This window comes from Chrysemys picta, chromosome 1, assembly GCF_011386835.1.
Source record: "Chrysemys picta bellii isolate R12L10 chromosome 1, ASM1138683v2, whole genome shotgun sequence".
In the NCBI taxonomy this organism is placed as follows: Eukaryota; Metazoa; Chordata; order Testudines; family Emydidae; genus Chrysemys; species Chrysemys picta.
This window is the reverse complement of record NC_088791.1, coordinates 87,594,700-87,622,467: the sequence shown is the minus strand read 5'-3', so window position 1 is coordinate 87,622,467 and position 27,768 is coordinate 87,594,700. Positions and strand designations below refer to the sequence as shown.

General features: G+C 44.0%; 1 protein-coding gene across 5 annotated transcripts in view; it reads right to left on the bottom strand.

Annotated features, from left to right (window-relative positions):
• The window catches only part of ANO4 (anoctamin 4), a 269,643-nt gene that overhangs the window by 52,065 nt on the left and 189,810 nt on the right, over positions 1 to 27,768 (bottom strand). For all 5 annotated transcript variants that reach the window (XM_008178773.4, XM_065561354.1, XM_008178774.4 and 2 more), the window contains 5 exons: positions 15,207 to 15,341; positions 14,144 to 14,240; positions 13,509 to 13,569; positions 9,380 to 9,462; positions 5,604 to 5,744 (listed from right to left, as the gene is read on the bottom strand). In XM_008178773.4, the coding sequence (XP_008176995.2) occupies positions 5,604 to 5,744; positions 9,380 to 9,462; positions 13,509 to 13,569; positions 14,144 to 14,240; positions 15,207 to 15,341 (517 nt within the window). The remainder of the gene's footprint in view (positions 1 to 5,603; positions 5,745 to 9,379; positions 9,463 to 13,508; positions 13,570 to 14,143; positions 14,241 to 15,206; positions 15,342 to 27,768) is intronic.

Here is a 27,768-nt window from a genome sequence, read left to right as displayed (position 1 = left end):
TTCTCTGCAATGGCCTTGTCTTCCTTGAGTGTTCTTTTAGAACCTCAATCATCCAATGATCCCACCGATTGGCAAACTTCCTGCTTCTGATGCAAAACTAATAGGGAAATCTAGGTTGGCACAACTAAATGCTACAGAATATCTCAAAGATTTTCATGTCATCCAATGCATATATATGTATATATAAAAATCACCTAAATATTCCCACCTAGCCCCCATCCCTTCCCTCAAATTACCCAGGATATCTCACTAACACTTTACTTTGGAAAACACCATAAAATTATCCATATAGCTATTTTTGAGTCAGCGCAATATTGATATTATTTTATTTCTGGATTTTAAATTGACTGCACAGGCTTACTTTTGATGTTAAGGAGATATCACTCACTGGGAATCTAACCAGACAATATTTTAAGACAAATATAATATTGATCTTCACCAGTAGGTGGAGTGATTGGACAAAACTCTTATTTCAATGCACTAACAGTCTAAGGAGCCTGTAGTGTGTTTATCATTGACACTACTGTTGGTAACAACAGAATGAATTTGACTTTGCAGGGGTACCTCCAAAACCAAACTATCTTAAGGCATCCAGATATCAAGGTAAGTAGATTGTCAGGGTGGCAGTTGGATTGTGGTTCAACCACTTCTCTTTATGGATGTGAATGAAGGTCCAAGCAGAACGTGGTGACGTTTGGGTTTACTGAAACATATAGAACTACTTTTATTTTAAGTTTTACAAAACATCCTTTTCTCTTATTTTAAGATACTATTTTTCAAGGATATTTCATTTTTAAAAATCCATGTATTTCTAACCCAGTGGAAACCTGTGCTATTCAAACAATAACAAACAACAACAAAAAGTCAATTTTGAAAATAATTCTTGGCTTGTTTCTAAGATTAACAAGGTGGCGGAAGGGAGGCTAAAATAATACAGTCCAGAATTTGTTTTGCCAAAGCCAAATAGTACTTGAATATCCAGGCTTCCAAGTTCTGACTTAAATCTAAACCTCATGATTTTTCAAGTGATCTCTGACTTTGGCAAAAGAAGTGGCATCATCCCAAATGATAATTTCAAGGACTTTTCACTAAGGTAAAGCATAAGCACTCTGTTTAAAAAAGAGAAAAAGGCAATTTGGAAGATAGATAAATTCAGGCTGGCTTTAGATCATGAGATATTTGATTAAGTGTTTAGCATTTGAAGTTAGTATTAGCTGAAGTTTAAAAGACCTCTCATAGCTCAAAAAGGTTATATACATACTTCACCCTGTGTACTAATGAATTTGCACTGATTATCAATAGTGAAGAAGGCAGGAAGCAGCTGGTGACACAAACCCTAAAAAACATTGGTCATTTTGGATGGGAATTAGTGCAACCTAGCTCAGAAAGGGGGCAGCAAACAGGGTTCTCTCTGTGTGTGTATATATATATATAAATACTGTGTGTGTGTGTATATATATATATAAATAATTTTTTTTAATGCAAGTGTTGCATTCTGAAAATAAGATCAGTTGCAGGTAGAAAGATCCTGAATTTAAAGATAATATTGTGTCTAATCTATTATGAAAAGGTGGTGACAGCCAGCCTCCACTACCAAGTCCTCGGTAAGCCTTTATAACTTTGTATTGGAAAACTGATTTAGCTTAACAATTGACAGATTTATTTTGGAAGCAAAGAAGAATATTTCCTCAAAGTTTTTCTTTAAATCACCCTCTAACTGAGTTTTGAGTTAAAGGTCATTATAAAACTATCCTGATTTGAAACTTTGACTTGTGTAATTTTCTTTTTCTCCCTATAGATTAACTTTCCTTACTCTTTCAGACTTTCCAGATAATAAAAGCTACTTGAAAACCTATATCAGCAATATCTGAAGAAAATAAGTTGTAATTAAGCAAACTTACTGATAATTTTTACTGTGGATAGCTTTGGGCCAAACCTGCTAACACTGATATCACTGGGAGTTATGGCCCACTCCTATTTCCATTAACACTAGTGGATGTTTTTGCCACAATCTTCAATGGAAGCAAAACCAGGCACTTCAAAGTATATTAAGTTAAACCGCTGAGGACACTTTTAGTGTGCAGAGTGTCAACAGGGGAAGTTAATGCAGAATAGCTAATGTGTGCAGTAAATTCACACCCTAGTTTACTGTGCAATAACTTTCCCGTGTAGACAATCCAACTACAAATCCAGATTAATAATGCCTATCTAACTTTATAAAGAGCTTTAAGATCTACATATGTAAAAATACTATATAAGCGCAAGGCATTTCATTAGCCACCATATCCAAATGGGGTGAGTAAGGCACAAACTGATTCGATGATTTAGCTGGGGAGTTTTTATGTCGGAGTGGGTTAGGCACAAGTTCCAAAACCAAAATACTTGGGTTCTAACCTTGGACCTGACACTTAACTTGCTACACTTTCTTTAGCACTTTTCATCAGTGAACATTTGTAAATCTAAGTAAATAAATAAATAATTGATACTTTGGAGAGAGACTCTCGTAACTCCACAATTCAGGAAATCATCTCTAATAAGGAAGGCCCTTACCCACATGCTTAAATTTAAGCATATGCTTAAGTGCTTTCTTAAATAAGGGTCCAAATGTTGAATGTTAAGTCTAATTAACTATGAGAATTTGTTCTGAAATTTTGGACAATTTGAATACTTTTCCAGATTAAAAGACTTTATAATGGTTCACTTTGGGTATTTGCGTGAATGTTTATTTATGTTCCTCTATCAGCTCAAAGTAATCCAACTACATCACAAAATTGAAAACATACGTAGAACTCACTTATTAGTCTGAGTCAGGCTTCCTGTTTTGTCTTGTTTTTTAACCAATTTACATGCAGTGTTTAGCTATCACAGTGATAATCATTTATAAATGCTGAAAGTTTGAGTTTGACATTGGAGCATATTATAAGCAGTTTTCAAGGGTGGGAATCGTAAAAGGTTTAAGACATTGCCTTTGTTAGAAAAGTAGAGGTGATTTTCTGCTATTGGAGAAATGGAGCCAATGGAGAAAATAAAAAGTCAACGTACAATACATTCTACACAGTTCCTGGTTTTGGTGAATATCAGAATACCTAGTGCTTACATAGCACTTTTTCCCACTGAACTTAAAGCACTTTATAAAGTAAGTACCATTATGTCCATTTTGTAGATGGGGAAATTGGCACACAGAGAGATGAAGAGTTCCTCAAGGTCACCAACAGGCCACTCTGCGAGAGCCAGGAACAGTCATAATTTATAGTCAAAGTGCTTCCTATAAATACAGTTGGGCCAATTTGGAGAAATTTGGCTTTGGCTGCATAGATGCTGGAACTAGCTGGCTTGAAGTAATAGTAACAATCCAAACACGTGGTTTCTGCCTTCAGGACCCCCACTATAAAAATTGTTCTAGCACCCCTGTTCGGCTGCTGAATGAACACAATATTTTGGTGAATCCCAAATCCGACCCATGCGACGGGTACAGGAGCATATGGCCAGGCACAGGAAGATGCTTGTTGCTCTCTGCTTCCCAAGTTCCAATCTCAGAGGGTGGGTTTTCCTAGCACCACAATTTCATGATGCCAACACCTAAAAGGTATTTGTTGAACTCAAAGGTTAGGTTCAGCAAACATGAGTAGACCTGGTTCTGATTTCCACCCCCATCATTCGCCAAGCCCTAATTACATACTTTTTTACTTTGCTATGTAATGAAGTGGTTAGCATGGTACGAGCACGGGGTCTGAACAGGGGGATCAGGGACTCAGCTCTGATACTGACTGATGGTCTTGTACAAATCATTTAACTTCCCTGCTTCTGTTTCCTCACCTAAAAAATAGTGACATTGATACTTACTTACCTACATTGAACAGATTAATTAGTACCTGTCATGAACTTTGAAGTTCATAAAGAAGTTAGTTTGTAAAGTCCCATATAAGTGACAAGTATAATTAATAATAATAAAAATGAATAGTTATCCTAGTGAGTACCAATCACATTAAATAATCATCTCAGCAGAACAGGCCTTCCTAATGATATTTTTCCGTAGGCAACCTTAGTAAATTCTTATACAAGCCAATTCCATGGGAAACCCGCCCCCCCCCCCCCAAAAACTGAAAAAACGTGTACTTCAGAAGATAAATTTGAACTAGTTACTGTACGAGAGCCAATGGACCTGATTTTCAAGTTGTCACACAGGAAAACTCCCTTTGACTTCAGGGATTTGAACCTCAGTTTTTACTTCAACAGAACTCTCACTGAAGTCAGTGGGATGCTGCATGAATAAGGATCAAGCAAAACTTGATTGAGGACTTTGAGATTTGCCCTGTTTTTACTTATTTATTGTAAGGCAGTAATTAAATCATTGTGAATGAGTCCACATTTTCATTGTGAATGAGTTCCCTGTGTGTCCCTCTGGCTGTAGGCTTGCTGGATACCACACCAGATTCTGATCCCAGTTCTACCAGTGTAAATCCATAGTAACTCTACTGAAGTCAATGGAGCTACTCCAGATTAACAATGCTGATTAGCATGAATTAAAACAAATCCTCTTTTATGTTTTTAAGACATGGGTATTTTTTACTGAAAGATTGTGTGATGGTGTGTGTGTGTATGTCAATTGATGAATTCCCTTTTGTTTTATGAATAGCATTTCTGATTGTAACCTTCATTGTGGTTTAGAACCTCGATGTTGTAGCAGGAACAGTGTGTATCTGGGAAACTGCAACAGGACCACCAAGAGTCCTCAACACTGAATAGTTGTATCCTGGTTGTTATTGGTAGAGCCATTGATTTTTAACAACTCTTTGCCAGCATGGAAAATCCCAGCAGAAGAACAGAAACAGAAAAAGGCACTAGAAATTGCTCTTTAGAAAGGGGAACCATTCCAATACTAGAATGAGAAGAGACACACATCTGGAGAAAGGGGAACAGAGGCCTTCCCCTATGGACACTGACCAAAAACCAAAGGGCTCTCAAAAGTGATGAGAACTCAGGGTGGGGGTGGGGGGAGAGGAGTTGTGTTCAGGTGTTTGTTGTTTTGCCTAGATCTGTACTCTCCTCTGCTAAGAGTAAAGTGCATATTTAAGAAGTTCCTTTGCAAAGCTGGTGTTCCTGACTTTATCTGCTATATATCCCTAAAGAGCAAAAACTGGAGTGCTCATGGAGGTGCAATTCGGGGCGGTGGAAGTGGGACATGCATAAGTTGCTGCTGAGGGACAGCACTAGTTTCAGGGCTAAGGGCAGTTGGATGTGGAGTCCCACATCCCCAGGAAGGGGACCAGACAGGGAATCTGCACCTGAGGAGTGTGCCTGAGAAGCCAAAAGTAGAAACAGTGTCTTGACTCTGTCCAGACCCAGCTGGCTAGAAGCAAAGATCCAAAGGTTGTGTTCAGTACAGCAGACTGGTAACCATCCACAAGGGGAGCGAGGGGTGGGGGGCCTCAACCCTGGCTGTAATAGACAGTACAATCTTTAAACCAGAGTATAAACTATAATTCCACCCTCTGTATTCAGACTAACCAAATTATCTGTTTTCCAAAATTTCTACTCTGTTTGCCATTTTTAAACTAAACTTTTCCTTCTTGTAACTGGAAAGGAAATTAGCATTCTCAAACCATAAAAAATATTCCAGATGCAGAAACAATAAGTCTGCTGCATTTATCTGCAAATGCTTGATAAGGCTCTGGTTTTCCAGATATGGGATTCATCCGTTCTTTCTTGGAGTATTTTGCTTCAAACTGGGGACGTATTTCTTCCTAAAAAAGAGATGAGCAATTTTTACGTACAATCCAGTTAAGCAAGGTCAAATTTCAGATCACTTTTTTCATAAAATTATTTCTAATAATACATAAGTGAAGTGCCAGACACTTAAATCAGGAAATCAGTTGGGAAATCAGTAGGTCTTAATGAGGAAAACAGATCACTGTAAGAAAAAGGCATCTAAATTCACAGAATTACATCCATAAAATTTAACAAACTCCCCAGTTAGTTGCTATCATAAACCAGAGTGTTTGAAAATGTATATTTGTAAACAATATTGTTTCAAAGATGACACCAGGAAATTTTCTAGGATTTTGATAGTAGACGGTAGCAATTCAGCAAAGCAGGAATAAAATTGCACTTAATCCTTTTTCCAAGCTCACTTGTAAATAAAACTGCTTGCTAGATGCTTGTGTATCCTCCCAGTTTTAGCAAGAGGTTCCTCACTGTTTGAAAAAGTATCTTGCTCCTCATTATTACTGATTTATCTCTGAATGTGGGGAAAGTTAGATATAGGGCAGTATTTAAAGCTGTTCTGATTAGCAGAATTTATTCACCCCTTACTCAGGCAACATTCTCTTTAGCCCTCATTTCCAGCTGCATTAAATGGCTCCTGCCAGCCCCCTTGCTCTTGTTCTCCCAGCTCTGCCCCCTCCTGTAGATAGGGAATTCCAATAGGATGCGGCTATCCCCCTGTAGTCTGACTCCTTTAAGTAACAGTGGAAGACAGGCACGGCAAAACAAAAGAAAACACAAACCAGCCCTCCAGGTTGTCTCTGTCCTGGGAGAGAATTAGGGCAGGTCTGTTCTTACAATGGTGCAGCTGTGCCACCTTGCTATGCCGATGGGAGAGCTTCTCCTGTTGGCGTAGTTAGTCCACCTCCACAAGAGGCGGTAGCTATGATGACAGGAGAAGCCCTCCTGCTGACACAGCACTGTCTACACTGGTGGCTAGGTTGGTATAACCGCATTTCTCAGGGGAGTGAATTTTTCACACCCCTGATCAATGTAGTTATGCTGATGTTAGTTTATAGTGTAGACCTGGCCTTATCCACTCAAAGATCTTTTGAGGGAAGGGGTTGGTCCTAACTGAAATAGACACAAAACAACACAGATGCCCCCTCCCAGCAAGAGGCTACATAATAGGAGAGTACCCCATTCCCCTTCCCAGCCTCCAAGCCCCCTGCTCAGCTCCCCCCAGCCTCCTTGCTCTCTGTCTGCCCCCTCCTCCAGCCCCAGACAGTTGGGGAGGCTCGGGAAGGCAGGGGCTGGAGAGCAAACATGCCCCCACTCGCCCAGCAGCGATGGCTCCTGTCCTGATTCCTTGCTCCCTGCAACCTGCTCCATACACCAGGTCGCAATGCCACTCACTCAGATTTGGCCTGGCTGCCCCACTGACATCCATAATGCTAAGTAAATCCCAATCCCAAATCCAGGCAGGTTAAACTGTAAAGGGGTTGCATGTGTAAGAAATGCACCAACGACCAATACTGGGGTACCAGAGCTCATGGAAAGGCAGTTTGACCTTTTGTTACAATGTTTTGTTAGTTTCTTTAAGTGTCTTTTCATTGTGAGGACTCCACCCCTGATGGGTTTGAATCTGGACCCCTCAAATCAAAATTCAGCACTTCAGCCTCTTGAGTGCCTAATGTCCAATATCTGTTAGCAGCAGCAGCAGCTTTTCTATGCTCCTAATCTATGTGGGCTTCTAACTAGTAGGAGGCAAGACTAGGGTTGCCAACGCTGACTGAAGCTATTCTGGGAGATTTTTTCCCCCAACATGATTTAATGTCATTTTCTTCAAATACCCTATTCAAATCTCCTGGATTGCTTTCAATAGTCACCGGGAGATCAATGCTGATTCTGGGAGACTCCAGACCAGTCCTGGAGGGTTGGCAACCTAGGCAAGACCAGTACAGCTAAGTCCTAATTAACATCTTAAGTTTTAACAGCACCATTTGAGGCCACTCTCACCTTTCACTAGCGAGTCTCCAGCAAATCCATGACCGAACTATCCTCTAGACCAGTGGTTCCCAAACTTGTTCCGTCGCTTGTATAGGGAAAGCCCCTGGCGGGCCAGACCGGTCTGTTTACCTGCCGTGTCCGCAGGTTTGACCGGCACAGGCTGAGGGACGTACTGGCCGCCGCTTCCAGCAGCTCACATTGGCCTGGAGCAGCAAACCGCGGCCACTGGGAGCTGCGGGGGGTAGTGTCTGCAGATGGTCAATGTCAGCAAAATGTCTCATGGCCCGTGATCAGATTACCCTGATGGGCCACAGGTTGCCCACCCCTGCTCTAGACACATTGATAACAGTCCCAAAGCAATCCTGGGATTGGTCTGACAGCATGTGTGCACTGCCAGTGAAGCTCCCTGCTGCACAGGAGTCTGTTTTAAGTTCTTTAGCAGCCCCTTTATACTCTGGGATTCCACAGGAGCTCTCCACTTGGCCCGAAGCAGCCATTTGTTTTCCTTTGTATTTTTCACTTATTTCCTTCACCATCAGTGTTAAAGAAAACCCATCTTGTCAGCAAATAAGCAAATGTAACATCATGTGGCCTCTTCCCAAAGAGACAATTTCTGTCCTTAGGCTGAGAAGTCTGGTTCTGTGCTGGGAAAATCTACAGTGACCCTGGGGAAGGAATTCTTTCCCACAGACAGCAGAATAGCAGTGAAGCCACTGTGACCATTAATGCAGCCTGATGACTATTGTAGCCCTCCCACAAGGGCAATGAACCCCTCGTGGAGGAAAGGAACATAGCTCTGCCTGCCATTCTCCAACTCTGCCCACAAAAGAATCCTACATGCCTGGGAGCAAGGAAACCCAGAGCAGCAATGCTCCAGGCCATGCAGGGGTTCCAAATCCACCTTGCAGGTTCCTAGCGTCCTGAATAGTGAGCCCCCCTAGTTCCATTCCCATCAGAGCCCTGCATGCCTGTGTGGCAGCCACAGCAGAAGGGAGGTTGTGGCTATTTTTCACCTCCCCAGCCTCCTCTCCTAGTGGATTTTCCTCCACTGGGCATTGGGTGAATTTAGCTGCTTCACTGCAAGCCTTTTGGGCAATAATACAATGAGCAACCAGACTTCTGGGAGGTGTGAAAACCTTTTGAGGTTCCCCATCTGTATTCTTAGCAGCTATCCAAAGCAACCCCTTAGGAAACTCATCTTGATGTTGATGTATAGTTATTCAAGGGCAGGAAGGTCAACCTTTTGCATTTTTTAAAATCTGACTTTCTATGGACTAATAAGTAATTGCTTTAAAAAAAATTAAATCATGCTGAAAGATTCTTTTAGTGTGATTGTTGCTAGTTCTACCAAAATGGAGGCCAGATACTTTTCGAATCTACATTGGCATAAACCCAGAGAATGCCCCCAAACTTCAGTGAAGTTAGTTTGTATTTACATTGGTGAAGAATGAGAGCACAATTTGGCCTGCAGCAAGTTTCTTCACAGCTCTAGATGAAGCATCTTGGGAGAAAATGCTCGTCCTGGCATAAAGATCAATTATAAGATTTATTTTCTAGCTTCTGATGTGAAAGAGAAATTGATAATAAAACTAAAGGAAAAATTGGTTGTTGATTTTTAACCAGAACCTTTTATATGCAAGATTAAAGTAGTAAATTATCTACAAACCTCTTCTTCTTCCCAGTCTATCAAGTCCCAGTCATAAGCAATTACTGCTCGTCTTCTTTTCCAAAACTCCAGGAAAACAGTTGCTGGAGCAAATAGAAAAAAGAAATCGCAAGATCATTTTCAAATGAAGAAAATAAGTTAACTACTAGCATTATTGTTAAATGAAGCTGTTACATTATTTTCATTGGTTTGCATAAATGGACTTGTTTGAACAGCAAATCTTTCTGATGATCAAAACTGCATTAAAAAGGTGTTGCTTTCTGCTTTGGCTTGTGTCAGACATGGTTGAAGCTTTGGCGATTTCATTTAGTGCTAATTGAACATGTTTAATTTGCAATCAAATGAGCTACAGATTGAAAAGAATGAAATGGTTCCTGTGAGTCATCTTAGCTAAATTTAGATAGACCAATGACAAAGACAAAGTTTTCTTGGGAACAGTGTAGATGAAAAAGGTAGCTTGCCTTATCAGAAGACTATTTAAAATACACAGGAATCAGTATCTAGAGGAAGCAAAGAAGTTTCTAATCAGATTCCAGCGCACATGCAATTCATACAGAGCTGCTGAGGAGACTGGTGCCTTTAAAATACAGGAACAGATGTTTCTGGCATTGATAAGGGGGTTAATTTTTTTCATATGAAGCACAATTACATAACTCACTGGAGTATAGCATAAGTATAGCACTCACTGCACTATAGTATTCAGAAAAGTGGTTGTGCTTGCCACTGTGTTTTATATTGGCAGGAAAGATCAGGAAGTATTTAGTCAATTGATCATAATCCATGTCTTGGAGAATTAAACTGGCACTGTTTATAAACACATTATTTATTTACACGTAAACCACTGAAATCCATGGGAGTCATTCACTGACTTCAGTGGGCTTTGGATCTGGCCTTTAGCGGTCACGAGAGGTGCCAGATTGATAGCCCTGGAAACAGAAAACCTCTGTTTATTCACAGACCAGGGCAGGGATGCTCCCAGCAGTGACTATGCAAGCCTCCTGAACAACAGCCTGACAATGTGCCTCAAGTCTTGTCCTAGAGGGATCACCTTAGTGCACATGAATGCAGTTCATTCTCCATGACGATTAGTCCTTAGTCTGCCTACCGCCAACAAGAATCCCAATTATTATGGTGGTTTTTGTGATGCACACAGGTAACAGTTTTGTTTCCTAGTAACTGGATTCAGAGCATCAACTCATTTCACATAGTCTAGAAATCAGTCCTCAGAAAGTAATGACTTTTAGTTACTACCACGTCAGCTTGGATCTCTCTTTTCCCCACTCCCACTTCTCTACATTTTCAGGCTCAGTGGCAAAGTACAGTGAGAATGACTACTGTCCTCACATCTCCTTCCCACAAAGGCACACTGTATTAGAAATCTTGTGAGATTTTCAGTCCAATTTCCTGAACTTTTGAGGCTAATCCAAGATGAATCAAATTGTTTTCCCCTCTTATTTTTAAAGTACACAGTGGGGAAAAAAATCCACAGTTAGTATCTCTGCCTATGGCTCTTGAAGTTTCTTTCTGATACTATTTTTCATTTTTTCAGTATTCACCACTATGATCTCCAATATTCGATTTCCTTTTATTGTATTACACTCTTCTTTTTCTACTGAGGTCAGTAGCCCTTCTTTCCACCATTGACTATTATATCATATGCTGTTGATAGCTCATCTCACCGCATTTCTGTAATACTGAGAGCTTCTAAAAGTATCAAATTTTGAAACCCCCCTGCTTCCTTTCTAGTCAGATCATCTCTAATATCCTTGGTCATGTATTCAGCATTCATTTCTGAACAAGATAGTATAACATCATTCTAGAAAGTCAAGGTGGGTGAGGTAATATCTTTTATTGGACCAATTTCTGTTGGTGAGACAAGCTTTCAAGGTTACACAGAGCTTCCACAGACCTGCAGAAGAGCTCTGTGTAAGCTCAACAGCTTGTCTCTCTCACCAACAGAAGTTGGTCCAATAAAAGATATTGCCCCACCCACCTTGTCTTTCTAATATCGTGGAACCAACACAGGTATGACAACACTGCATATAACATTATTCCGTCATACTTGCAGTACTTCTGTTAGGATATTTCAAAATGTACATTTATCCCATATGCTCAAACAAAATTCTTGGAAAGCTCTGAAGTTCAGAACTTACAGACATACTTTAGTATAGTTCTGCTACACTACTGTTTGCCCTCCTTTCAATCTGTCTTGAGATTCAATCTAACAGCAACCTTCTACAAAACACCCCCCTCGACAGGACTTCCTTGAGCACTTTCTGTCTAACTTGTGACCTTTTATAGTTGCGAGGCTGGCTTTCTCTAGTGGTTAATGACCTATTGTTCATCTCTCTTTTCTTACGCTACTTTATTTCAGAGCATTGATGAATACTCTCATTCCTTCTAATCTTCTTGAACACACTACATACTCGTGGATTATGTTAAAGAACCTCCTCAGATTCTGCCCCCTTTGAGAGCAGAAGGAGGAGAATGTTTTATGTTCTGAGGAGTATATTGGCATTTCTTATTGCTAATAAAAATACTAAATAGTTCCACTAGTTTCTGTTCTTTAAACTTTGCATTTCAGCAACTGTTCCAGTGTTAATTCCTTTATCGGAGAAAACATGCTTCCGTGTAGTCAAGAAGGAATTATAATTAGGACTTTTCTAGTGTCTCTTAGCCTCTTGAAAAAACTGTGGAGAAAGGAAGAGGTAGGCATATAAATTAAAATCATTCAGTTGCTTCTCTAGCGAAGCATTCAGAATGACTGCCTCTGGATAATAGCACCGGTTGAAGAATGACACAACTTTGGTGTTGAGCTTCAAACAAAGCTGGACAACAAAATCATTGTAATATTCCCCCGCTCCATGTCAAATAAGCAACTGCTATAATGTTACATGACCTTAAAAGAACTTGTTTATTGTTTAATTTATTGACAAACATCAATTTTTATCACAAGTCTGTACAAAGCGTGAACATGTCTGTGTGTATATGTGTGTGTGTGTGTGTGTGAAGTAGAGGACGGAGGTTTCTCATAACTTGATCCTTAGCCAACAGCTATTGTATCTTTAGCAAGAACTAGTCTAGGCAAAAGAAAATTAGTGACATTCCTCCCTAGAGGCTGTACTAATGTTTCCCCACTAAGCACAATACATCTTTTGGCATAAGGGATGACATTTAGATCTTTTCCTCTAAAACAACAAACATGAAAATGTAGGGCTTGGCTTTCGCAAGTGCTAAGCACTCATTACTCCAAGTGAAGTCAATGGGAACTGCAAATGTTCTGCACCTTTGAAAATCAAGCCCAGATGCTTGATAGGAAAAAGTATTCGTCCATTTCTGAGATTTGGTAAGCCTGGGTGAGAATATCCTCCCAGAAGAATTCTGTGTCTCTGAGGGTATGTCTACACTTCAAGCTAGGGATGTAATTCCCAGCTTGAGGAGACCTACCCACTCTAGCTCTGATAGATCTAGTGCACTAAAAATAAACTATAGCCATGGCAGTACAAGCAACGGGAGGGGGTACCACCTATCTACGTGCCTAGCGAGGGGTGGCCCATGTATTTAAAAGGATCATTCATATACTTCAAGAAAGCATCCCATATATCTGAGAATTTTTCTTGAAAACAGAGGCACTGGAACAATTTGTATAGTGGGGGTGCTTACAGCCTTGAACCAAACTGTAATAGAAACCACTTCAAGTCAGGGGGCGCTGCAGCACCCCCCAAACTCCTAGTTCCAGCACTTATGCTTGGATATAACATGATGCCTTTCCCCAGAAAAGACGAGGCCTGAGGAATGACTGAATAAAGACTCTAGAACTTAACTCAATATCAACACATTTTAAAATTCTAGTTTTTCCACCAGGATATAAATGTCCATCTGGATACTGCTTATTTGATCCATTTTTAAAATTAAAATGTCCAGAAACTGAACATGAAAAATATAAATTCTTACCCTTTCCCTCCACATTTTCACTGAACCAGAAAAGACTTGATTGGGAAGAGTCAAGCCAATACTCTGCATTTCAGCATCTGAAACTAGGCATGCTGGAGTTTAAAGGGTCCTATCTCACACCATACATTTAAAGGAAAACGTACTAAATATTACACAAATCCAAAGAAAGACTTACCCCACACTGCCATGAAAACAGCAAAAAAGACAGTAGCTCCATTGTCAAAAAGGTGAGTTACCTGTGAATGAGACCAATAACCTGATGAATTCATTATTTGAAGGTTCTATTCACAATGTATTGTGTTTTGTTAAAAAAGATAAAGATAAAAATGGATGGTGCTCATGAGAGCCGCTAGACTGGCTGTCCTGAAGACCAACATCCTCTCTGTGGGCCTTACCCTGAATGGTGCTCAGCATGGGAGTTACAGGTGCTTAGCACCTCTCAGGATCAAGACCCATATCAGCTGAACAGTTATCTCTTGTATAGACGTATAACTTCTGGGGTAGTTCATCCTTTTCAGCCCAAGGTAATGTGTTTTGAGAAGCTATGCACTCAAGATGGTTCATAAGTGCTGTTCCATGTGCTAGGACATAATTTTTGTGACTGCTGAATATATCAAGTGCAATTGCATAATACGTGTAAATAAGTTCTAAAGACCAAATTCCGTCAGAGTATAAGTGGGTTCATTGAAGTGAAGGGACTGAATTTGCTCCGTCACTTGGAACTTTTTTTTATTTAATCAAGTTTATTAAAGATATTCACAAAATACTGAGAAAGAATAAACATTTTCTATTTGGATAGTTTAAATGTACCTTGGCATAAACACAGCTGTCTGACAACCTCATGAAGGGACAGTATTTATCACATATTGGACACATTATAATATCTGTAGCTTGACAGACTTCTTTACTGGAAAAAGAGAGAAGATAATGGTTGATACTTTCATACACAATTATCATTCTTAAAATGGACCAATATATTTCTCTGAAATCACAGATGGTGAATTAAATTTCTCGTATCATACATTTCTAGTGCTTTCTGTTAGTGATGTCAGTATGTGCTTGCTGTCTACAACACTTTGAGATATGTACACTATGACTGTGTAGGTCTTCTCAACTTCATATATGAATAATGCCTTTCTCAAGAAAACACATGCACTTTGAAATCTTTAGATGGCATGTCCTTTTGTTTTTTTTTTAAGAAAGAGCAAAATCAAAAAGGACTAGACAACATGTAGAGAATAGTCCTGCCGTGGCTGGCAGGAGAGACAGGATGAGTTATTAGCACTTTACCATTTCTAAATTGTCCCTGAGCCAAGAGAGATCTCCAACAGAAGGAGATAGGAATATGGTGAGTACAGATTAACGGGAATTTCGTTAATTTCAAGGGACTCTTTCAGGCACTGCCTCAGGCTGTGAAGCAGTGTGGAGGTGTAAAACCTCCAGAGGAGCTCCAGGTGGCACAATGCCTGAAAAGTGCCATCTGGAGCGTTGGGAAGCACACTCTCCTTGGAGAGTGACATTTCCTCTCCCCTCTTCCCGCCACTCAGAAAGCCATGGCTCCACCTGCTCCCCGTCACTGTGAGACGCTAGCTTGGGCAGCACCCCTAACTTTACATAGTCCATGCACTCAGGGGACCACATGATATCCAGCCCATGTGCCAGAGCTCAAGACAAGGGAGACTTGATGCACGTTCTCCACTACCTTGTGAAAGCCGGGCACAATCTTGCCCTATGTGTTTACATTGTTTTTGTTAAAGACTTGATACCATATGGTGAATTTTAAAATAAGAAATTAAACAGAACCAAATTATACACAACAACCCCAAACATGTACAAATACGGGTAACTTCACTAATAAAAGTGCTCACTTTACCTGACTTGGCAGTGGTTCAGTGTTGTGACTCCATACAAAAAGACAAACAATCCAATGAAGGCAGCTGGGAAGAGCATTCCTGTGTACCAGCCTAACCAGGCAAAGTACAAGCCAATTTTCTCACCAAAATACCGCCTGTTTAAAACACAACAGAGTAAAGTTACCTGCCAGTTTTTGTAGGTTTTATTTAGCATTGTTTGCTAACAGAAAAGGAAGCTTTAAGTCATATTTGAGGGTAGAAATTGGGGCTAAGATTTTCTAAAACAGGAGCCTAAATCCATACTTAGGCGCCTGCATGTTCGTCAACAACTCCCATCGAGGGCAGCAGTACTGGATGTTGAACGTTTTTGAAAATTTGGTAATTGGTTCTGTATGTCCAGGAAACAAAAGGCCAAATGCTGCTCTCCGTTATACAGGAGTGTTTCCTGAGTAACTCTGTTGAAATTGATGTAGTTACACTGGACCCAGAGCATTTCCAAGAAAAACACAGTTACTAACCTGTTCCATAACTGTTGTTCTTCAGGAAGTGTTGCATGTGTCCATTCCATTCTTGGTGTTGGTGTGCCCAGTGCATGGCTGTAGGAAACTTTTCCCCTCAATGGTACCTGTTGGGCAGTTCGAGCTCCCCCTGCTGCTGCATGCCACTGTGTTCAGGCATAAAGAAGGGGCAGAGCCAACCCTAGCCCCCCCTCAGTTCCTTCTTGCCATAACTCTGATGGAGAGGGGTAGGTGGGCAGGTTGTAAAATGGGCATGTGCAACACATCTCGAAGAGCATCAGTTACGGAACAGGTTAGTAACTGTTTTTTCTTCGTTGAATGATTGCACGTGTGCATTCCTCTCTTGATGACTCACAAGCCACAAGACAGGAGGCAGGATTGGAATCTATTTCAATAAAGAGTAAAGAACAACTCATCCCACTCTAGCAGCATCTCTGGAGTCTTGAGCCAGAGCATAGTGGGAAGCAAGTATGTGGACCAAGAACAAGATTGCCACTCTACAAATGTCTGCAATTGGAATTTCTGCCAGAAAGGCCACAAAGGCTAATTGTGACCTTGTTGAATCAGCTGTGACACTGTTGGATGCAGCGACATTAGTAGGGTTGCCAACTTTCTAATTATACAAAACCGAACACCCCTGCCCAGCCCCCCTGCCCTGCCCCTTTCCCGAGGTCCCGCCCCCGCTCACTCCATCCCCACTCTCTCCATCGCTCGCTCGCTCTCCCCCACCCTCACTCATTTTCACTGGGCTGGGGCAGGGGGTTTGGGTGCAGGCAGGGGCTGGGCCAGGGGGTTGGGGGAGTGTGGGCTCCAGGAGGGAATTTGGTTGCGGGAGGGGACCCCGGGCTGGGGCAGGGGTTGGGGTGCGGGGTCCCAGCGACACTTACTGCGGCTCCCAGGAAGTGGCTGCCCCTGCAGCTCCCATTAGTCGTGGTTTCCGGCCAATGGGAGCTGCGGAGCCGGTCCTCGGGGCAGGGGCAGTGCACGGAACCTCCCTGGCCATCCATGTGTCTAGGGGCTGCAGGGACCGGGTGGTCACTTCTGGGAGCTGCGCAGAGCTAGGGCAGGCAGGGAGCCGCCAGGGTCCCTTTTCAACCAGGCATTCCAGTTGAAAACCAGATGCCTGGCAACCCTAGACATTAGCCAAGTCATAGCACATGAGTATGCAAAATGCAATCCAGGAATAAATTCTCAGGATGGGGGGGGGGACTAACCTCTTACTCTGTCTGCCACTGCTACGAACAACTGGGATGATTTATGAAAGTGTCTGGTGTAGTAGGAAGAGAGCCTGAGACATAAGCCCTTGTATCAGAGGCCTGAACTAAAGTAGTGGTCAAAACTTTGCTGATATGAAGCAAAGTCAGGTTGTGAGCAAGAGGCAGGCCCTGTTCACAGAATTTGGCAAGCACAGGGCTGATATTGCAAAAACACATATTCTTAAGAGGTGCTGGGCACAGAGCACTCATGCAAGCACATTCCAGACGGATGATACCAGAACACCTTGATACCAGCAAATTGTCCAAAGATAACAGGAACACATTGACCAAGTTGCTAGACTCTGGGGATGGAGCCACTCAGTGAGTAGACTCAGCCCTGATAATTGAGGGCACTGAGTACGCACTGTGTAGGGAAGATCTGGAAGCTGGGGGAAATGCCCAAGGACTCCAGAATGGCCACCAATATGAGGCAGAGTTCCATTGTCCCAGCAATATTTTTGAGGCAGGTCCCATTGAAGGGTCATGGTGATAGATGGGAAGATAGGATCTGTGCAGAGACCAGTCCTGCTGTGGGGTAGTGATAGGTAAGATCCCACCTCCAAGTCTGACAGTGAGAATTCCCCTCATCTGACCATGGCAGGGCTGATCCAGTCAGTGCCAGGGTCCTGTGCTGAGAGTCTAGTGATGGATGGAGTGATGCCATCATAGCAGGTTTCCCCTTGGATGGTAATGAGGGGCCACCTGCAGTACTGAAACTTGAATCACTGGCAGAAGTGGCAGTGGTGCCGAGGGACCAGACTCCTGTAGGGAAGACAACACTGGCACTTCTCACTGAAGCTGCCACACTCAGCACCGAGTCAGACTGGGTTGGCTCCGATGGTGGCCTCCATCACAGGAATTTCAGCCTAGCCTCCCTAGCCTTCTTTGTCCTAGGTTTGAACTCCCTGCAAATCTGTCACCGCTCCTTCACCTGTGCTTCCCCAAAGCACTTCAGGCAGCTATTGGGCAGGTCACTCACTGACACAGGTTTGGCACAAAAAGCACATGTCTTGAAATCCAGTGATTGGGACATACCTTGGTACTGTGAATGGAATAAAGGCCAAATGGAAAAAACAACAAGTCTGACAAATAGACTAATTACTCACCCCCCCCCACACACACACACAGAGTCCAGTATAGTACAGAGTTCCAACGACCATCATGGGTGGTAAGAAGGAATTGAGGAGGACTCGATGCAGCTCTGCCCTTTATACCCGCACACAGTGGCACATGGTAGCAGGGGGAGCTTGAACCAGCCAATGGGTACCTCTGAGGGAAAAAGTTCCCAATGGCCATGTGCTGGGTGCACTGACACCAAGAGTGGAATGCATATGTGCAATCACCCGAAGAAGAATTGATGAATCAGAGCGCATTCTTCTACCTTGCTTTCTTATTTCTGTTTGGAACTTCTCTTACCAGAGTCTCTAGAAAATTTATTCCACAATTCCAACATGGACTGAAAGCGTACCGCACCCTGATCATGACGTCTGATGCTTTATAAATCAATCAATCAATCAATAATAATAATAACAATAATAATAACAATAATGATGAACAGTTTAAAAGATCATTCTCCAGATTCATTTTAAGGAATGAGGAAATATAACCATCCTGTGCTTCAGAAACTTTAGGGTCAAATCACAGCTGGGTGTCAGGTCAGTTTAAATATGTTTTACATCAGCACAACTTGTTATGCTAATATTGTAGCATAGATTCATAGACTCTAGGACTGGAAGGGACCTCAAGAGGTCATTGAGTCCAGTCCCCTGCCCTCATGGCAGGACCAAATACTTTCTAGACCATCCCTGATAGACATTTATCTAACCTACTCTTAAATATCTCCAGAGATGGAGATTCCACAACCTCCCTAGGCAGTTTATTCCAGTGTTTAACCACCCTGACAGTTAGGAACTTTTTCCTAATGTCCAACCTAAACCTCCCTTGCTGCAGTTTAAGCCCATTGCTTCTTGTTCTATCCTTAGAGGCTAAGCTGAACAAGTTTTCTCCCTCCTCCTTATGACACCCTTTTAGATACTTGAAGACTGCTATCATGTCCACTCTCAGTCTTCTCTTTTCCAAACTAAACAAACCCAATTCTTTCAGCCTTCCTTCATAGGTCATGTTCTCAAGACCTTTAATCATTCTTGTTGCTCTTCTCTGGACCCTCTCCAATTTCTCCACATCTTTCTTGAAATGCAGTGCCCAGAACTGGACACAATACTCCAGTTGAGGCCTAACCTGCACAGAGTAGAGCGGAAGAATGACTTCTAGTGTCTTGCTCACAACACACCTGTTAATGCATCCCAGAATCATGTTTGCTTTTTTTGCAACAGCATCACACTGTTGACTCATATTTAGCTTGTGGTCCACTATAACCCCTAGATCCCTTTTTGCCATACTCCTTCCTAGACAGTCTCTTCCCATTCTGTATGTATGAAACTGATTGTTCCTTCCTAAGTGAAATACTTTGCATTTGTCTTTATTAAACTTCATCCTGTTTACCTCAGACCATTTCTCCAATTTGTCCAGATCATTTTGAATGTTGACCCTATCCTCCAAAGCAGTTGCAATCCCTCCCAGTTTGGTATCATCTGCAAACTTAATATGCGTACTTTCTATGCCAATATCTAAGTTGTTGATGAAGATATTGAACAGAGCCAGTCCCAAAACAGCCCCCTGCGGAATCCCACTCGTTATATCTTTCCAGCAGGATAGGGAACCATTAATAACTACCCTCTGAGTACGGTTATCCAGCCAGTTATACACCCACCTTATAGTAGCCCCATCTAAGTTATACTTGCCTAGTTTATCAATAAGAATATCATGCAAGACCGTATCAAATGCCTTACTAAAGTCTAGGTATACCACATCCACCGCTTCTCCCTTATCCACAAGACTCGTCATCCTATCAAAGAAAGCTATCAGATTGGTTTGACATGATTTGCATCTGACTGCTAGGGTCAAAGAGTGAAACCAGCCAGTGTTGTTGCCTTTAGACTGCCTGAAAACATTCTTGGTCAGCCTTTTACAGTAAGGAAGAAAACACCTATGTTGTTTCTTGGGTGAGAGGCAGTGGAGGAGAGAGAAAGAGAGTGAACAACACTTGGCCTGGAATGAATGAAATCATCAATTTTAAAATGCATGTCAAAGAGTTTCCAGTTGGAGCAATCCATCTGTCTGAGTTAAAATGATATTTTGTATTTTTAAAGCAATGTGAAGATTGATCTACACTGATTATCATCATTCAAACTCAGCTTCACTATACCAAAGGCCAATGCTGTCATATTGCTTTTATTCCTCTGTCATTCAACAGAGCCCACAATTCTTCTGGCTAAAGAGACAGAAATATGGCAGTAACATGGTCAATTCTGACAAGGGTAGCAAGTCTCGCTGTACAAAGACACACTGACATGAGTTTGAGATGCCTGACTTAGCTGCATGAGTGAACGCTGTGGCCTAATTTTTTGGCTGACAATCTGTCTGCTCCACTGAGAAAGAAAATTTCCATTTTATGAGATTATTTGCATCAGCACCTATTTTTACCGACGTATATAATTCAAAGTAGTGAAGCAAAGTATTAAAGACATTCTTCTGTGGTGAATGAGGGAGTTACGTGTAGTATTTTTATGTTCCTCAGGTTATGTGTTCGATATTAATCTGCTTGCTGCCAGGAGTTAAGTCACAGGAAACCCTTAAGGGAGAACCAACATGAAATGAAACAATGACAAAGATAAGACTCCTTGGGGAACAATCAGAAAGCTATTCATTAGGGATATCCCCTGCCTGCAGCTAGTCTGCTGTGGTGTATTCTTCCCAGACCAAAACCAAGGATCAAAGGGGCTCCTAAACCTAGGGTTACCATACATCCGTTTTTTCCCAGACATGTCCGGCTTTTTGGTAATAAAACCCCTGTCCGGGGGGAACTGCCAAAAAGCCGAACATGTCCGGGAAAAATACCGCCGGCCGGGCACTTCCCCTCCTGCGGCTGCTGTGCTCCCTACCCTGACTCTTCTGCTCTGTTTAAAGCTGAGCTGCCCGAGCGCTACCGGCTTTGGGCAGCCTCCATGCTTCCGGACCCTGAGCCGCCAACCGAGCACTTCCCCTCCTGGGCTCCGGGGGCGCAGGGTCCAGAGGCATGGGGGCTGCCCGAAGCTGGTAGCACTCGGGCAGCTCGGCTCTTAAACAGAGCCGAAGGGTCAGGGGAGGAGCACAGCAGCTGGAGCTCGGGAGGGGAAGTCCCGGCCAGGGGCGCAGGGTCCGGAGGAATGGGGGCTGCCAGAAGCCCGAGCGCTACTGGCTTCACAGTTTGCCGGGCAGCCTCCAGACCCTACGCCCCCGGCTGGGCGCTTCCCCTCCCGGGCTCCATCTGCGCTGGGGAAGTGCCGGCCGGGGGCGCAGGGTCTGGGGGCTGCCCGGCAAACCGTGAAGCCGGTAGCGCTCGGGCAGCCCTTTTCGCGTGGCTGGGAGGGAGGAGGGGGTATGCGGGGCGCTCAGGGGAGGGGGTGGAGTTAGGGCAGGGAATTTGGGGAAGGGGCGGAGAAGGGGCAGAATTGGGGCGGGGCCGGGGGTGCGAAAGGGGTGGGGCCAGGGCCCCGTGGAGTGTCCTCTTTTTTTATTTTTTAAATATGGTAACCCTACTAAACCTTAAAGATGCTGGCCTCAGGAAAGAGGAGAGGGTGAGTGAGTTGTCAGCAGACTGAGTCTGGCACCCCAAACTGACTGAGACACACGGCGAAGAAACGCCACAAGGAGTGCAGCAAGGAGGTTGTCACTGCCAACCCAGAGATGGGAATATGCTGGACCTACCTGAGCAATGGATAGATTAAGGTTAGGTAGGAAATATGCATGCAGGATTCTTTGTTGTGATAACCTCTTTTTCTAAAGTCTGTGTTTCCTATTGCAATTAAGTATTAACTTGGTTGAGAAGAAGCTGCTTTTGAGCCACATTAATCAGTCACCGGTTCCCTGAGAAAAAGGGACGACAGGTGCCAAACGCAGTTGAGCCTGTTGGGTTAACATGGTTGGTAAAAGGGCGGGGGGTTTGCAGCCCAGAGATCCAGGCTGAGAGTGATTAAACTGCATGGGGGTTCCACCCAGAGTGAGGTGCAGGAAGCCAGGCTTGCTTCACCTGAAGGGTGCACTTGAGAGGGACAAAAAGAGGTCTAAGGCATAGCTCACCCAGCAACTCTGACCCCCGCAGATAAGATTTCTCTTGTATTATGGTGCTTCCCACACTCCAGCATGGATGTTCTCTCTTTCCGCTCCCTTAACTGAAAATCGTTCCCGACAAACAATGTATTTTCCCTGTTTGCACCCTTTATATCTGCTGGTTGCAAAATGCAGGGCTCCTCTTACGATCCAGAGATCAAGCCAACAGTTTCTTCTGATATCAAGGCTGATTTCAGTTTTAATTTGTGCATTAAATGGCAAAATGAATAGGTGCTGCCACTGGCGATCTAAACTTCTGCAATTAGGAAGGAGACAACTGAGGCCACTTGTGAACACTTATCTTTTAAAGCGCACTCTGTACTGCCATTGCTTTGATACATACTGATTTAGATATAGATAAATGGCATCTTTCTTTTCGCACTCACGTGTTTTACACTGTGATAACTCCATGTACTGCACTGAGAGTAAGACCGGAATCAGGCCCTGTAGGGGTTTGGCCGGGGCTCGTCCCCCTCCGGGGCGGCGGGGAACCCGGTCGCCTCGCTACTTAGGTCAGGTGAGTTAGGGAATTCGCCTGTCCGTGCGGCAAACAGTCAGCAGCTCAGGCCCACAGGCAGGGGCTGAGCGAACAGTTTAATATTAGGAAGCCCAGGCCCTGGGTCAGGGCAGGCAACGAACAGTCAGTAGCTCAGGCCCTCAGGCAGGGGCTGAGCAAACAGTTCAATAACACTGGTCTACAATTTTTGAGAAGTCGTCTGCTTCAGAGATAAAATGTGCTATTTATTATGTATTTTGATGTGCTGAATTCAAATATGACAATTAAAACAACTGATTGGCTACTGTTTCTAAGATATTTAAGTTTTTACATTTTATGTCTATGGATATTGTGTAGATAGTAGAGTTTTAATCATAAATTGTAAACCTAGGTCTTTTCATGTGTTTATGGTTGCTTTACATGATAATATTTCACCTGTCCTGTTTATGTAACACTTTAAAAATCAGCAAAAGGGTTGTATCAATAAAATTTATTATGAAACAAAAGGCAAAAAACTATTATGTACATAGTTTAGTCCTATTCAGTGTCTACTCGGCGCTTCTTGGCTTGTCTCTTGTATTCATTAAATGGAGCATCTCTTGTCACTGTCCAGCCATAGTCCTCAAGCATTGATGGGCTCCATTTGCCCTGATAGCGTTTCTCCATTGTTGCAATGTCCTGGTGAAATCGCTTGCCGTGCTCGTCACTCACTGCTCCGCAGTTCGGTGGAAAAAAATCTAGATGAGAGTGCAAAAAATGTATCTTTAGTGACATGTTGCAACCAAAGCTTTTGTATGCCTTGAGGAGGTTTTCCACCAACCACCTGTAGTTGTCTGCCTTGTTGTTTCTGAGAAAATTTATTGCCACTAACTGGAAGGCTTTCCATGCCGTCTTTTCCTTGTCACGCAGTGCGTGGTCAAATGCATCATCTCGAAGAAGTTCACGAATCTGAGGACCAACAAAGACACCTTCCTTTATCTTAGCTTCACTTAACCTTGGAAATTTTTCACGGAGGTACTTGAAAGCTGCTTGTATTTTGTCAATGGCCTTGACAAAGTTCTTCATCAGACCCAGCTTGATGTGTAAGGGTGGTAACAAAATCTTCCTTGATTCAACAAGTGGTGGATGCTGAACACTTTTCCTCCCAGGCTCCAATGACTGTCGGAGTGGCCAATCTTTCTTGATGTAGTGGGAATCTCTTGCACGACTATCCCATTCGCAGAGAAAACAGCAGTACTTTGTGTATCCAGACTGCAGACCAAGCAAGAGAGCAACAACCTTCAAATCGCCACAAAGCTGCCACTGATGTTGGTCGTAGTTTATGCACCTCAAAAGTTGTTTCATGTTGTCATAGGTTTCCTTCATATGGACTGCATGACCAACTGGAATTGATGGCAAAACATTGCCGTTATGCAGTAAAACAGCTTTAAGACTCGTCTTCGATGAATCAATGAAGAGTCTCCACTCATCTGGATCGTGAATGATGTTGAGGGCTGCCATCACACCATCGATGTTGTTGCAGGCTCCATGAAGAAGAATGGGACAAGATCCTTTTGACGGTCACGGAACATGGAAACCCTAACATCACCTGCCAGGAGATTCCACTGCTGTAGTCTGGAGCCCAACAGCTCTGCCTTACAGTTGGGTAGTTCCAAATCCCTGACAAGGTCATTCAGTTCACCTTGTGTTTTGCCTAAAAAGCAAGTACTGTCCAAACCCAGTCATAGATTTAGTCATAGATCCAGTCAAAGATGTATTTTAGTCATTTCTGGTTTCAATTGAGATCCCTTCCCTTTATAACTCAGTGACCCAGAATTAGTAAAGTTTGACTACATTTATTTCAGAAGCATTTTGGCTGTAGAGCAGTGTAAGCAGAGATTTAGCTGATATATTTTTAGAATGAAAATACTGAACTACTGATCATTGCATATAAAATATGGGCCTGTAGCGAGGCGGCCTGGTTCCCCACTGCCCCAGAGGAGGATGAGGCCCTCTGGACGCCAAAGTGGGCGGAGCCAGTGGAGCTTGCGCCCGCCCCCCAGAGGTCAGGGCGCAGGACAGGAAGTACAAAAGCCCAACCCCAGAGCTCACTAGAGGCCCGGCCGCCGGAGAAGCCAGACGCCTGTGGCCTAGCTCCCGGTTGGGAGACTCCTGCAGTTTGCGGCCGACTCAAGGACTGGCCAGACTCTGACCAGACCCTGGAGAAGCTGGTAAACCTGCCCGTGGCAAGTTACCCAGAGGAGCTGCCAAGCCTACTGCTCGCCGGGTACCCAGAGGAGCCCATGGTGCTTGATTCCTTGGAAGACTCCATCCAGACGCAGGTACCTCTTGAGGGGGAGGTAGAAAGTAGCCCGGGGGCAGCCGACCCTGGTCTTGCAGCAGCACACCCAGAGCCAATGTCTGTGTGTTGCGGTCAGGCAGGGACGGCTTTAGGGCGAGTCAGCTGATTCCCTGGAATTGGGCCCCGCGCACCTAAGAGGGCCCCGCAACGTCCCAAAGGAGCTGCCGCCGAAGTCCCGGCGCTGTCTTCGGCGGCAGCTCAATCGCTGCCGCGGAGGAAAGTCCCTCCACCAAAGTGCCGCCAAAGGCACCGGCAGCCGATTGAGCTGCCGCCGAAGTCCCGGCACTGTTGTTGTCGGCAGCTCAATCGTTGCCGCTGTCTTCAGCGGCATTTCTGCGGAGGGTCCTTCCTCCGCGGCAGCGATTGAACTGCCACCGAAGACAGCGGCAGGACTTCAGTGGCAGCTCCTTCGAATCAGGCCCCGCGGTGCCTAAAGCCGGCCCTGCGGTCAGGATCCCCACTGACGCAGCAGTGGGTCTTCTGCCGCTGCTAAGGCCCCAGGCTGGGACGCAGTGAAGTGGGAGGGCCTGCGTCCCTCCTGCCACCCAACGTGCAGGAGGCAGTCTCCCCCTCTCCCAGGTCCTTCGGAGCCAGGACCTGGGCCTCCTAAACTTATTTGTCTGCTCAGCCCCTGCCTGAGCACCTGAGCCACTGACTCTCTACTGTCCCGCCCTGACCCAGGGCCTGGGCCTGGGCCTGCTTTCTAAAACTGTTTGCTCAGCCCCTGCCTGAGGGCCTGAGTCACTGACACACTACTGAGCCGCCCTGACCCAGGGCCTGGGCCTGCTGTTCTAAAACTGTTTGCTTAGCCCCTGTCTGAGGGCCTGAGTCACTGACACTCTCTGTCCCGCCCTGACCCAGGGCCTGGGCCTGCTGTTCTAAAACTGTTTGCTTAGCCCCTGTCTGAGAGCCTGAGTCACTGACACTCTCTGTCCCGCCCTGACCCAGGGCCTGGGCCTGCTGTTCTAAAACTGTTTGCTTAGCCCCTGTCTGAGGGCCTGAGTCACTGACACTCTATGTCCCGCCCTGACCCAGGGCCTGGGCCTGCTGTTCTAAAACTGTTTGCTTAGCTCCTGTCTGAGGGCCTGAGTCACTGACACTCTATGTCCCGCCCTGACCCAGGGCCTGGGCCTGCTGTTCTAAAACTGTTTGCTTAGCCCCTGACTGAGGGCCTGAGTCACTGATACTCTACTGTCCCGCAATGACCCAGGGCCTGGGCCTGCTGTTCTAAAACTTTGCTCAGCCCCTGCCTGAGCCACTGACTCTCTACTGTCCCGCCCTGACCCAGGGCCTGGGCCTGTTACACTGCTCTACAGCCAAAATGCTTCTGAAATAAATATAGTCAAACTTTACTAATTCTGGGTCACTGAGAATGAAAATGATGCTTAAAATTGTTGATTGGCTCTAGTTTTCAAGATATGCTATTGGGTCAGTATATACAACCCTTGACTTGGGAATGGCGGAGGATAAGTGAGTTATAAAGGGAAGGGATCTCAATTTAAACCAGAAATGACTAAAATACATCTTTGACTGGATCTATGACTAAATCTATGACTGGGTTTGGACAGTACTTGCTTTTTAGGCAAAACAATGAATGATGCAATCTGAAGCTGGTATTGCGTCATACATGATATGAATTGCATCATGTTATTCCTAGAAGTCATGGATGATGCAATCATAACGAAGCTTACATCACTCTGCTGAACAAATTGCCCTAGATCAGCTCTAGAAATCATACAGTGTCATGCTCTCTTATTTGTCGGTGTTTGATTTTGCAAAGGGACACATTTCTGTTTAGCCAAAGTGAGCAGAGATGCCTCGTACTTGTGTGAACAGTGCAGATAACTTCTGCTATGTTTGTGGTGAAGTGACTTTTGCATCACAAAAGCGCAGTATAACCACTATGGTTAAGAAAGCCTATCACCTTTATTTTGGCTGCAAAATTGGAGATCAGGACAAGAGGTGGGCCCCACACATATGCTGCAACACTTGTGCAACAAATCTTCGTCAGTGGTTGAACAGGAAAAGGAAATCTATGCCTTTTGCAGTGCCAATGATTTGGAGAGAGCCAACAGATCATACCAGCAATTGTTACTTCTGCATGGTGCCTTCAGTTGGGAAAGGTGTGTCAAAGAAGAAAATGTGGACTGTGCATTATCCAAACATTCCATCAGCTATACGCCCAGTACCCCGCGGAGAAGGACTGCCGGTTCCTGATGCACCAGAATCATTCTCACTTGAGTCAGACGAGGAAGAGGATGAAACTTCTGGTCCTGAACCATCAATGTGACAGGACCCACATTTTCTCCCATCCTCCTCCTCTGAACCACACCTCATAACACAAGGTGAACTGAATGACCTTGTCAGGGATTTGGAACTACCCAAGAGTAAGGCAGAGCTGTTGGGCTCCAGACTACAGCAGTGGAATCTCCTGGCAGGTGATGTTAGGGTTTCCATGTTCCGTGACCGTCAAAAGGATCTTGTCCCATTCTTCTTCATGGAGCCTGCAACAACATCGATGGTGTGATGGCAGCCCTCAACATCGTTCACGATCCAGATGAGTGGAGACTCTTCATTGATTCATCGAAGACGAGTCTTAAAGCTGTTTTACTGCATAATGGCAATGTTTTGCCATCAATTCCAGTTGGTCATGCAGTCCATATGAAGGAAACCTATGACAACATGAAACAACTTTTGAGGTTCATAAACTACGACCAACATCAGTGGCAGCTTTGTGGCGATTTGAAGGTTGTTGCTCTCTTG